The 14,066-nt window shown below is 36.7% G+C and overlaps 1 protein-coding gene across 3 annotated transcripts in view; it reads left to right on the top strand.

Annotated features, from left to right (window-relative positions):
* ANKRD50 (ankyrin repeat domain containing 50) overlaps positions 1–14,066 on the top strand; it is a 41,158-nt gene that overhangs the window by 16,143 nt on the left and 10,949 nt on the right. For all 3 annotated transcript variants that reach the window (XM_061472166.1, XM_061472167.1, XM_061472168.1), the window contains exon 3: positions 7,651–7,880. In XM_061472166.1, the coding sequence (XP_061328150.1) occupies positions 7,651–7,880 (230 nt within the window). The remainder of the gene's footprint in view (positions 1–7,650; positions 7,881–14,066) is intronic.

The raw sequence follows: 14,066 nt of genomic DNA, 5'->3' as shown, positions 1-14,066 counted from the left end.
TTGGTTTTGACAAATCTATTCCAACTTGTTTTTGTAAGAGACAGAGCAATAGTGGATAGGAGATAATCATAAATGTCATTTTGACTCCAGGAAGGCTTTGATGCTTACATGAGACTTGTGCAGACAGACCATGTGCAAAGTAAACTATATTTGGCTGCGTGCAAATAGGGTTGAGTAACTGTACTTGGAGAGTAATTATCAGTAGTTCATTTTCAAACTGACATAGTACACTGGGTTTCTTAGAGGTATGTCTTGCCTCTGCCTCTTTTGAATGTGTTTTTTAGAGGTCTGGCTGAGTTGAATGGAGGCAAATGGTTGTAGATTTTGGATACTACTGTCTTCCTTGTTATGACCCTTGTGTTATCTATGTGACAGTTTAATTTGCTAGGAAACAGGTTAAGGAAGGTTAGGCACATGGGGGAGAGGGGAAGACTTCCCAATTATGAGAGTATTGAAGCCCTGGAATACATTGCTTGGGCAGAGTATTGATCAGTAGGTCTTTAGGAATGCCTGTGCTAGTGTATCTCTGGGATGACAGATGTAGAACTGATTTGTCTGTAGGCAGGGAAGTGGACTAGATAACATTTTCACTAAAAAACAGAACTAGGAAAGTGTGTGTAGAAAAAAAACTACTATTTTACACTGCATGTTCAGGAAAATATTTGCATTGTTTCCTGTACCGTCCTACTCTTTGCCTTACGTAGGGACCCAGATTTTTTTTTTTTTTATGTCAGACTAAGTGTTTAGAACATATTGTGTATGTTAGCACATATGGCAGATATATTCCATTTAAAAATACATAGCGAGAGTCAACCTGCTCATGGTAGCAGGTGTGAATGGGTTTCAGATACAGTTGTCTGTCCTTTTAACTGCTGAGTTGTTTGCAAACTGTTCTAGTCAGTCCAACTACTGCATCAAAATATTTGCTCTTAAGGTTTCTAGTAGACTAGTAGATCTGCTGACAATTTTTATAGACAAAAATCGCCTGTATATTTGTATGAGACAGCCAGAGGTCTCTAATCAATACAGAGGTGTCCATCATGCTCTGTTCGCATGTGACTGATGGCGCTGGTTCTAGGATAAACTCTTCTTTTGTCTGTCCTGATGCCCTAGAGCTTGCTTTTGTGCTCTCCTTGTGGGGCTGGAGGTCTACAGATCAAAGTCAGGTTGCTACAAGACATTGCAAAATCAGGTACTGTATTGCACAAGACTTGCCTGCTGTTTCTGATTCACTGCTGCTGAAAAGACCAGACCCTAGATTCACATCACTGTGCTGTACCTGGAGCTTTCCCAATAGGTGATTCTCAGGGCTTTACATTGTTTGGGGTTTTTTGTGGTTTTTTTGTTCCTTCTCTCCTTTTTTTCTTTTTACCTCTTCCTTCATAAAGCTGAGTCAGACTGCTAGAGCCAGTTTGTCTTTCTGTCCAGCCTGTAAATAAATAATTTACTAGAAACAATAATCTGTATTATACTACAGTGCATGAGTGTAATTCCAGTATTGCACTTTGTCAGAAAGTCATAATCAGTTGCAGTATACTTTTATCATGTTGACAAATCACAAAATGGATACTCAATAACCTGCCATTGGCGCATACACAGGTGTGCAGACATCAAATTGGGTCACTTCACCTTCTTAGCCATATGCTTTATCTTACGTTTTTTTTAAGTGTAGAGCTGTTCTAGGCTTCCCAGCCCTTGTATTTCTCAAATATTTCACCATTAGCTAAAGGTCCTGTGTATATGTTTTTCAGGATGTTTCTACAAGTGATAAGTAAGAAATAAAGGCCTGCATTATGCGTGTATATAGTGCCAAGAATTGGGGTGATGATACAGAAAGCAGCTATTGGACTTGGCCATTAGAATTTCCCTTTTAATCATTAGCCAGAATGCATTAGAAGGCAGGTAAATAAACTGTTTACTGTCAGTCATCCATAAGACATAAAGGCCTTGTGACAGGACAAAGTAAAACTCACTAATCTACAAACAGTATTGCAAGTAATTTGTAAAGATGCTCTATTTTTTCTTTCGGTGTGACTACAGCTGCCAAGAGTCTTCTCAGAAGGAGGGTAATAGTTCATCACCTGAGCAGCAGGAATTGTGAAGATTTTTGCTAGGTCTGTGTGTGATTATTAGGCAAAAATCCCACAACTTCCTACGTTGCTGGCAAAAATTAACGCAACATTATGTAAATATAGTTGGATTATTTACAGTTTCACTATGTACTTCATTTTCTGTATTTTCTGATACAACATAAATGGAAATGAGTGTCTTAAAAATCACGTGGTAAAGTTCTGAGAAACATCATGTTATAAGCTACCCATGAGAAGGAAGATGCTTGTTTGCTTTTGAGGTTAATATTTGAAGAGTTGTCTATTTTGTTATACACCATTTATTGTTAGACTATATACATGCACAGATATCTATCCAATATATATATAGGCATATTCCTCTGTTACTTTAATCTTCAATAATTCTTTTAGATCAAATGTGCAAGTGGGCAGTTTCCTTAGAACCTCTACAAGATCTCTTACAGAAGACAGCTCTGTTTTGCCTCTTTCATGTAAGGTGAATTTTTAATAAAGTTCTATTGCAAATTTTTGCCAACAAAATAATAAATTCAGGTAAACTTTATCATAACCTTTGTTGCTGATAGCAGTTGATCACCTCTATCACGTTGTTAGTAATGGCTGAAGTTATTCATCCAAAGTATTGTGAATACATATTTTCAGCATGTGTTTATAATCCTCAGTAATTGCTTCAGTTCTAAGGAACTACAGTTCTTTTGGAGTTTGCAGCTACTTTCTGTTATTCCATGTGATTGCCTACTACTGTTTCTTGTGACTCAGAATAGGGCATTAATATTAACTTAGTTGTAAATATTACATATGAACTGTTTCATGAGCAATGAATATTGTTTTCCTTTTTGAAATGTAAATAGCCTTTAGGAAAGAAGATATTCTGTGGGGATCTTGTCAGGGAGGTGCTGGTGAACTCAAGTAGGAGAATGCCAACTTCCTAAAAACTCCCCAAACCAGAGACAGATGAGATGAAGTAGGGGGTAAGGACAACCTTACCTGACATCAAAAACATCACTCAGAGCATTTAGCACCATTTTTAAAAATCAGTTTGGGATGTTTGCCTTTCTTTCCCGGTACGCATGTCCTGTAATGGTGGTTTTACCTTGCAGCGCTGCCAATGAGATACAATCTTGACAGCATGCAGCAGTGAAAAGTTGCAACCCAAACAGGATCCAGCCACAATCAGAGTGGTAACATTGCACATGCTCCAGACAGGACAAGGACACAGCGCAGTCTGTTCTCTTGGTACAAAACAGAAACTTAACACCATTTTGGAAGTTCAGTGTGGGCTTGGTGAAAGTAGCTGCAAAGGTTGGAAGAGGACAGTAGGCTTCACTCCATAGCCCTGTTGAAAATGTCACTGGTTTGGTCTGTGGATGCAAAATCAGTTTCTCATTCCACCTTTGTGAGAGGGCAGGGTGTGTGCCCAGTTTCAGAATTAATCCTTAAACTGGATCTCTAACTCTAGTTTACAGAAATTGTTTCCTCTGAAGAAAAATGTTTGGAGGCATCTAATAGTTTAAAATTAGGAGGAAGAGTTAATCCCTCAATAATAAGGAAGCAGGGTGGGGATAGGCTAATTTAATATGCAAAGACTAGGACTATGACAAATAGCTGGTGAATTTGCTCAAGGAATCTGATGTAAAAGCATTTGGAAAAAAGCAGGAGGAGAAAAACAAAGAAGGCTATGTGTGGGATAATTATATTCTCTGTTTTTTTTAGAATCTTGCTTTGAAAAGAACAGAGTTTGTAAATTCCCAGTGCAGGCCTCTGGGATGGATCCAAATGGGATCAGCAGCTGTAACTGAACACAAGACCTAAGCTATAAGCTATTGTGGAGAAGGTGACTCAAAAGGCAGTTTGAAGAATTGTCATACTGATGTAGAAAAAGAAACACTAGAATTGTAGTAGTAGTAGCTGTAGTACTAAGTACTACCTACTTTTTGTAGCAATAGTTAAGCTGTAGCAATAGTTAAGCACATTTCCAAATCAGTCATTGCTATCATGACAATTAAAGTGTTGGGTATTGTTTCATTTTCTTGCTTCTGGCTTGCTTAGGAGATGAGTTTTATACATTTGTTCTGTGTGTTTGTCAGTCGTGAAAGCTAGCAGCTGGGGATGGAAAAAGGACCCCTTTTAGGGATAAGTTATGTTCATGCTGTAACATCTAACAATTTAAATGGGGACGTAACTGAATTTCCTGTACACCAGAGACAATCAAATATGAGGAACACATAAGAAACTATGATTTATAACTTATTTTGCTCCTAGAACCACTCAGTTGTTATTTGTAGGGTGTGTGTGTTTGGGTTTTTTTTGCCTTTTTTTTGCCCTTTTTTTTAGCAAGTATGTGCATTTCACTGTACCTTTCTTTCCAGCCTTTGTGTACAACACCGCTGTCTTTCTACTTTGTTCTGTTTTGTCTTGGTATGTTTGTGGGTATCTCAAGGATAATCATAAGCAGAACTTCGACAAAGCCTGTATATATTCCTTTCATGTGTGGAAATTCATGTTTGCATGGGTTAAGTCAACTCAGTAGCAATCCTGAAGAATTCTGTGGGATGGTTCATCATTCTGAGAACTCCTTATTTGTTAGTGAGCATGTAAAACATCTCTGCTCTTCATAAATAAGTCATTACACTGCCATTAAGATGGATGCCATCATTTAAAATACTTAAATGTGCTGTTTCCTAGAGAGATTTTGTATTTTTACTAATTAATTCTGCTGTTTTAAATCATGATTTCTATTTCAGAAATTTTCTGTCATGATGACCACTTTTATGTCTGTATTGAGCAGAAAAGATACAAATCTGTTACCTTTTCAGAAGGTAAAGGAAATCAACTCTTAATCTTTTGAGAGGCACTTGGCAGATTAAGCAATCTGTTACAACAGTCTGTACATAAATCACCATTTGCAGAAGTACTTCATGACATTGCTAATTCTGTATTATTTATGTAATTTTCCTATGCAAGCAAGAAATTGCAGGGGAGTGGAATTACTAAGTCATGTTATGGTGGTTAACATGACTTCTCACAAGATAGCCCTGAACTTACTGTCTCTAGTAGTTTCACTATTATGTTACTTGGTATCTACTCTGAACCCAAGAGATACAAAATGTCTAGGAAGATCAAACATTTATCAAACGTTTCTAAAGGCACTTTAAAAGAAAGCCTGATCTCTGTCTTGATAATAATAGCAATATTGCTATAAACTGTGAGTACCACTGGGCTGTGGTACAAGTCAGAAGGTAAAAATGGCACAGAAAAGGTGAATCTGACATAACTGCTTACTATCCAGTATGAAAGCTGAAGGGTATCAAAGGAAACAAGGACGTATTAGATTTTAAACTATGAAAACGAAGAGTTTTTAAATGCAGCATGTAACTAAGCTGCAGAAGGCCTTGCCACAGAATGTTGTGGATGCAGAGACTTAAACCAGTTCATAGAAGATTTGTACAAAACTCTGGAAGCATGCTAAGTAAAGGGATGTTAAATGCGAAGACCAGATTTCTGGTTCAGAAAGTCCCAGGAGCACTGTTTGCTGCGGTCCCTGAGAGTTCTGGGAGAATGCAGTTTAGTGCATGACCCCAGTGCTCACAGTTTGCAGATGTGACAGTTAGCTTTCTTGGTGTGTTCCCAACAGGTAAATACCAAAAAAAAAAAAAATGCTGTCAGATGCCTTTATAATAGGCATTCTGTAGGCATTCTCTTAGGGTCACACAGATTTTAAGTGAAATTTTAAGTTAAGCTACCATTACTCTTTCTTCATATCTCATGGTAACATTAATACTTCAAAAGTAATTTCATATCAAGAACTATGTGAAAAGAAAATTGGTTTTGATAGAAGAAGAAATAGTGCAGGGAAAATGCCATGATATAAATAGCTGAGGGGGCAAGGCACCATTCCGGCGAGGGAAGGGGTGGAAAATGTGGTCATTTCCCAACTGCCTCATTTCATTGTGGGATTGGCATCATTTAGGAAAGTAATTTTAACCTTATGGCTACTTTAATTTCCTGTTCTGTAAATTGGTAGCTGCTTAACTTCCTAGCTTAGTGAACAGTGATTTTAGTTGTACTTCAGGCATCTTCTGAAAGAGTAACTAGCTGTGGAAGTACCAAAAAGCTCTCAGTAGTCTTGTGCATCTGAAAAAAAAAAGGGGGGGGAGGGGAATGACAGGGAACAGTACTAGGGATTTAAAATCCATCTAATACTGCATACTTTCAGAACACAGGTCTTTTGTACTTCGGTTTATACCTTTGGGGAAATTTCTCCAAGTGTAATAGATTACCTGTGCTAGATTCTACTGTGTTACTCTCAGACATTGAAAGTTGCACCACTCTGGTTTCATTTTGATTTTTCTCAATCAGAAAATGTGGAAAAAACCTTCTACTAACAGGGCTTATGAATCCTTTCTAAAATGAGTAGTGTTATTCCATTAACAGGGTAGACTTGTCTATATTTCGGTTTGAATGCTTGGTACATAATAATGTTATCTTCTGAAGATAAATTTGTTCAGTAAAACTTGAAAAAAATTATTATGGTCTTGCGTAAATGAAAAAAAGTATTTCCGGTGTGCATGCCTTCTGGACACATGCAAATAACAAATCTTAAAAAAAGAGTAAACTGTTAGACACTTTTTTTTTCTCACCTCCTTTAATTTTCTGAATCATTTTACTGTAATGTCAAAGTTTGCTTGTGAAGTATATTCAAAGATAATTTAGACAGTGAAACTTATGGGCATAAATCATGATGAAGTTTCCCAAGTAACAGTATTGTAGCCTGGCAATACTGGACAGACACATGGCCATTGTGTAGTAGCTATGTAAAGATACATAAATGCAAAGTTAAATATATTTTTAAGGAGTATCATTAAGGGTGGCAACCATACATGCACATGTGAGATTTTTAGCTACACGATCAGGTGCATTGGTATAGATGCTAGCATCCTGACAATGCAGAGAATCCTTTTCTAGTAATAAGAACTTGGCACCTTCAATATAAATAAATACATCAAAATAACTACTCAGTCTGCTACTAAATTAATTTGCATTTCATTTGTGAAGGCATGGCAGTAATTCTGTTCTTTGTAAGACTGTTATTCAGACTTCACTCTGAACTTTGTGTCTTTTATTTCAACTTTTGTTTTACAACCAACTATTGTTTGCTGTTAGTTTCTGATAAGCAATAGCAACAATTTTGTCAGAGACAGCTGTAATTAAAGTTCTTAAACTTTAAGGCAAGTGGCTTCTTTCTTAGTGAAGCATCACATTTGCAAGTCTTCTAATCAGCCTTGAACAACATCACATCATTTTAAAGTGTTATTAAAGTTCATTAAGAAGTAATATTGTCTAAGCAAGAATTTCATCACTGACTGTTCAAACTATTTCTCTTTCTGTTAGTTCAGTCCACCTCAGTATTTTCTGTGGTAACTATTTAAAAAGCTCCTTAGACTGTTTGAAAAGGTAACTTGGCATTTTAAGTTGATCATAGCTTCGACTTGAATGATTGTATGATAGTCAACGCGTTGTTAAATGTATTTAAAATACTGATTTTGATTCACATTCCTTGCAGGTGTATTCTGCTCCCTCTCTTGGGAATGAAGCCCCCTCAGCAGAGCCTCTTCCTGCTTGTGGATTCTGTCGATGAGGGCTGTAACGTTTCTGAGGGTGAACAGACTTCTACGAGTTTGTCTGGCACAATAGCAGAACTTTTAGCTGGTCACTTTGAGTTCTTCCCTCCCTGGCTGCTTCTCCTGTGTTCTGCCCGCAAGCAGAGTAAAGCTGTTACAAAAATGTTTACAGGTGAGTACAGAGCATAAGAAATGTTAGCTACCTGTAACTAGAACGTGTTATTCACAAGACCCCATGTCATTGCTGAAAATACCAATGCATGCTTAGTTCTAAAAAATGGCAATCAATAACAATTCTAAAAAACACACATTCCAGTTCACTAAGGACTATAGAAAGCTTAAATCAGCCAAACACTTTAGAGGTAAGTTACATCTTTGCAGTACTTCTGCAAAGAATATGCTGCTTCTGTTTTGACTTTTCCTTGTGCTTTGCTAGTTTTAAAAAGCTTTGAAATAATGTGGTGATGTGGAAGTATGTCGGCTGTGTACACCCATTCCTTACAACCTCAAAAGAATATTTTTTTTCATCTGCCATTAAAATCTCTCCCCTCATTTTCAGAAAGCAGGGAATAATCTTTGAAGGTGGAAGTTGAAAGCAGAACAATGTAGATGGGGATTCTTGGAGTATACTTTTGGCAAAGGTTACACAGTAAAAAATTCTTTACAGCTTCTTCATCCAGGCTTTACTGTGTCATGAGAATATTTCTTCACTATAATGACATTGTTATTGGAAGTTCTCTGAAATTTAATAAAGGGCAATATCTAGACTGGATTCCAGGCCTATATATAAAGCCTGTGTGTATTAAGGCCACAATTAGGACAAAAATGTGATTATAGAGCATAGACCCATAGGCTTGCTCTTTTCCACAGTGGCAAAAGGTCAATGGGATAATTGCATTTAGGAATGAAGCACTGTATTGATCAGTGGCAGACATGAAGATTGGTATTTGGGAGCATGTGAGAACTAAAGGAAATGTTGGGGAAGCTTCACAGGGCTCCTTTGGATGTTCCTATGGGAATAGTTTTGTCAAAGCTTGGCTGATTAGATAAGTTGTCATTGCCAAAGTAACAGACAAAACTTCCTTCAGAGCAGTTCGATTTTCTTTCCATTGAATCATATAATGTTTTAGACGAGTCTTAAAAAATTGCTGTTGTTTTCTAAGTGTGTTTCCAGATGGAATTCCTGATGGGAAAAATCAGCCGAACTAATGGATATGCCTTTAAAATAAATATAATTTGAATGAGTTAGTTTCTCCTTTCCACAGAGGATGACTTGATGAATAACATAAAGCTGATTTACGATATTAAAATCCCATCTTCACTGTGGAAAAGGTACAGCAGGAAAAGAATGAATCTCAAAGTAGTTGGATAGAAATTGAGAAGAAATTTTAGGGTCTGTTTGGAGGAATTAGTTTTATCCATTATGAAGGGAAACTGTGACATTACAGCCAATGTGACCATTGCCTGCTTAATACATTGGTGGATGATTTTCCTGTTTACAGCCAGTATTCAAGTTTGTGAAAGGTATAGTGAGAATGTGAGGAGCGTGGCTGAAGCTTTTGTTAAATTCAGACACATTGCAAGTTTGTGTTGCAAAACTTGAGATAATATTGATTTCTTTTCTTGTTCTAGCCTGACAAGGATAGACTGTCATTAAAGCTTGTACTAGGGAAAACTTTTCTTCTCCTTTATGGTATTTGAATGCTTACTTTTAGCTGAGTCAATTTATAAAGCTATTTAATTGGTGGGCACACAGAATTCAAGATCAGCAATAAGTATTTTTTGCCCTCATGACTGAAGAAATAAGTGGTGTATAATGGAATGCTGTTGTACTGAATTTCTAGTACTTCCAATTTCACAGAAAATAAATGTTTGCAACCATAATGATAATGTAATCGCTGTAAATTTTCATTAAATTTGTTTCTTTAACTTGGAACAAAAAAACCCTCAGTTTCACTCTTACTTAGGAAGATTGGAATCCTTTCAGGATTATTTTAGGAAAATGTGTCCCATCTGTATAGTTTTTTCTGCAAAAAATTTTGAAGTACAATATGAAGTATATGTTAACCAATATTAATTTGGTTACAGTCAGTTTTCACTTTAAATTTTTATGCAGTGAAAACTTCCTCCAGGTATCTGCTGAAATGAGAGCTAAACCTATTTGTCAGCAAGTCTTATCAGTTACCAGGAGCAGGATTACTTCAGTGGCCTGGTCCTGACAATGTTTTTTGGGTGTCCAGTACAGACAAGCCTCTGCAGGCATCTCCCTAGCCAAAAATAGTGGTGACATGGAAAAGAGTCCAGTCTTTCTCATCCAGTGGCATCTTGCCACTGCCAGTAGTGAATTCATCACCTCTGCTTCTCTAAGAATGAGAAAAGAAGGAGGGGTGTTTGTTCTGATCCTCTTTGCTCCTTCTCTTTTGTGGGCAACTTACTTAAGCAAGTTAAATAGTTGTGCCTGCATGTCTGCATCTGCTGCAGCTTGTGTTCTGGGCCCTTCTGTATTCCCAGATTCTGTAGTAGCACAATGTGCTACAGATTTTTGCCATTTCTCAAGATTCTCAGCTTTCATTAATTAGAAATAAAAAAATAAAAAAAAAAGGTTTTGCCTTTTGTGGCTGCAGAGACATCCTCAAAAATATGAACCAAATGCACAATGATTCCTGCATGAGTCTGCGGTCACCCTCCACAGTGAGAAGAAGCCAGCCAGTTGAGTAAAAAAGGAGGGGAACAGATACTGGTGTCCTCCTGCCGTCTCTTCATGTGCACTGTTACCAACTGCCATATCATGTCTCTGTTTTTCTTACAGACTTTTTCCCTAAATTTAACAATTCTCTGTCTTATGTCCTTAATTATCAAGATTGTCTCCCACTTCATCCCTAAGTCTTGAAAGCAAAGCACTTGTTCTTACAAAACTAAATTCCCTTTTAAAGATCCATCATATTAGTTAAAAACTTCAGGCATTTTAAAATCAGGCGATTTTATTTAGCTAAGTTTGAGTGAAAAGCAGCTAATTTGTTTAATAGCGTAAAGGTCGGTAGAGAAAAATTCATATGTGCAAATGTGCTTTTTATTGATTCAAAGAGGCTTTTTTTTTAATAGGCATTTACTTAGTTTCTTCTTTTGCTACAAAAATCAAATATCTGTGGCATCTGGCTTGATTATACCCCTCAATTACACACATTCGTCATCCAAAGAATTCCTTCCAATGTGAGATGCATGAGTGCACTGGTGTGGTACAACACATGCAGATGTCACACCTCAGGGAGCCCTAGTTTTCATAAAATTAATGTTAGATAACAAAGATGCTGGAAACTACAATAGGAAGAATCAAAAGTGGACATGAAAGGGTTCAGTTTAGCCTCAGAGGCAGCTTAAGCTTCGTTCACCCACTTCCCCATAAGCAAAAATAGACAATCTGTCATTCATTTGTCACCCATCCTTTCATCTGGCATTCAGTTCCAGACAGCCAGATACTAAGGCTGGTATTTAGCCAAACTTACGCTGTATTAGAAATCTTGGGACCATGTCTCTCTCATATTTCTACTGTTTCCTGGTTCTGATCTAAATACATGCGGAGTATTGCTTTTGTTGCACCCTTTCCTAAAATTAAAAATGTGGAAACTTTAGAGAAATGGAGTAAAAGTCAGCCCACCTTCCTGGAACACTCAAACCATTTGGTATTTGAAGCTACCCAGCTAGTCATAGTGATGAAACCCCACATCAAATCAGTGGCCTGGTTTGGAATTGAACCTTATCTGCCATTCCAGAAAAATAGATGGCATAAGACTGAGGAGAGACTGCTTCAGAAAAGAAAATCTAAATTGTTGTCTAATTTTTGGAAGGTAGGAATTTATTTGGGTGGTTTCATGTTACTTTAAAGTCTTTAATGGGAGTTGGATTTTTACTATAAAAGATCATTTTTATGTATTTATGTGGTTGTAAAATTTACTTCTGTAGTATTAAAGCTTTGAAAAAGTGTATTTGTTGTTCTTGTATGGCTTTTAGGAAAAAAAATAAATTATTTAGAAGGCTTGGGAAAGAAACTGTGAACTTTTAATTACTGTTTCCTTTCTGCTTATTACCACTTTTGTTCTTTTTCAAAGTGGTCTGATTGCCACTTTGAAAACATGATGCTAGGGCATTTTATATTTCCTTATTAAAAGCTGTGTGTACAGTTTGAACCTATTTGCTTTGTAATTCAAGAGGGAAGACTAAACTGTTTTGAGTGGACTGTTACCTGTAAATCTAGTGAAATAAACTTCTGTGCAATGACACGGACCAGCGAGAGCAGCAGATTTCAGTGTCGATGTCTCTTAGCATCTTTGGTACATGCAGTGAAATTTGTTGTGCATACTATAGTGCCAGTGCACTAAAAGCTAAGTGTTCTACTTGAATTTTCAGGTGCATCTTACACTGCTAGATACCTTACTCATTTGAGCAGGTGTGCATAAATGGGTAATTTAATATATGCTTAGAGTAGCAGTGTCAGCTATTAATTCAAAACCATTGCTGTGGTTTTAATAATTTAAATTATTTTAAAGCTAACAATGCAGGTAAATGAAATATATTAAAATGCACTTAAAACTTTTGTAATTTAATTATGTAAATATATTTAAAGATATGAAAGTAGAAGGATATTTTTAAGCATTTTCTGGAACCTGCTAGGTAATAGCTTACTTTTATTATTAAATTTTGAAAAGGTTGCCATACTGTAGAACTATTTATATAGCCAAGATACTACTTTTTTTTTTTTTTTTCTTTCCCTTTGAATGACCCTGGATCTTGCCAAGAAATACATTTGGAACTAATTTGTTGACAGAACTGCCAGGAATTTAATAAATCAAGAAAATCCATATTGGAGCTCCCATTGGGTTGAAAGTGATGTGTTGTAAGAATTTTAACAATGCAAAAAAGCAGGGTCGTGGGACTTCAACTTCTTTCTCCTGTTCTGCTGGCTTAAGTAGTTTGTGGGAATGCATCTGAAACAAAATGAGCTTTCTCTTAATGTTTTGGTGCTTCTTGCTCATGAAAGTGACTTATTGTATATAGTGGGGTTGAAGAGCAAGTTTGCAGGATCTTTGTTTAAGAATGTAAAATGACCTCATTTGTTGGGGGGAAAAAAACACAGCTTTGTTTTCCTCCTTCAAACTAGCAACAAGAATTTGAGATTATTTTTTTAAACAATAGTTCTATCTATAAGGCCTTCTTTGAATTATTTGTTTATTATATTATGGCATGGTGCAGTGGTTAAAATTAACCTATTTCTGTTGAAAAGTCTGTTTCAATGGCAGTTTGTTAATCCCAGGCCTTAAAGAGCAGATCATGCCTGGGATGTATGAAGAGCTGAGTGTAGTGTGCTGCTTGCTATACAGACTGGTCTTCAGATTCAGTATAGAGGATCTTATTAACAAGGAATGTTTGGAAATACTGCAGAAGAAAAAAAAAACTGATTTTTAGCTGCTGTGAACAAAGAGCCAGTCAAATTGTTTAAATTACTGACTTCTGGAGTACTCACTGTCCTGAAGTCTTCTGAAATTTATTTGTTTGGCTGAAGTGCTTAGACATTTGGTATATCTTAAGTAGAGAGCAGGGCAATATTTTAACCCTAATATGGAATAAAGTAATGATATAGTCTCATATAAAGGAACTTCCCCCCCCCAAAAAAAAAACAACAAACAACAATAACCAAACACACTAACCCTTTTACTTTTTTTTGAGGCCTTGGGGTTTCTTTGTATCCCATCCAAAATAGTTTTGTTCACTTTTTGGGAAGCAAAATGAAAATTGGTATTCAAAGAACATACAATATGAGTAAGTTCTTTACTTCTGAAGCGCACATACTGGGCCAAAGATGCTTAAACATTTACCACCCTACAAGCTTTCATGGGAAGGCAGAGTATCAAGGGACATGAAGTGTTGTTGTCAGGCAACACCGCGCATTAGCTGAGAAATCTCAGGGTTGCTGTCTTGAGTCAATCAGAAGTTTTCCTGTGGGGAAATGAAATTAATTCCTGTAAGAATAGAAAAAAAAACCCAGTAATTTAAAAATAAAAATAGCTCACATAAGTACATATATATTGGAAGGAAGGATGTGGGCATGGGATTAATGGGAGAGATTGGGTATGTTGTGAGCAGAGTCACTTAAAACTAACCATGTTGAGGAGGAGTTTGCAGAGCGCTCTGTCTATTCTCATTCAGCCAAGTGACAGGTACAGAGAGATTCAGAGAGCTGGAAGGTGAGTGAATGCAGTGGTTGCATTTGCTCTGAATTGAGCAAAAGAGTTGTTCCCTGCACACCAGACAACCAAAGGAACACTTGTGTCTGTTTACAGTTCTGAGTATGTATACAACTGTG

The sequence above is a fragment of the Pezoporus flaviventris genome, unplaced genomic scaffold (genome assembly GCF_033815535.1).
Source record: "Pezoporus flaviventris isolate CSIRO_AGI_PZ_B2104156 unplaced genomic scaffold, CSIRO_AGI_Pfla_v1 ptg000070l, whole genome shotgun sequence".
NCBI lineage: Eukaryota > Metazoa > Chordata > Aves > Psittaciformes > Psittacidae > Pezoporus > Pezoporus flaviventris.
This window is presented reverse-complemented; position numbering and strand designations above follow the sequence as displayed.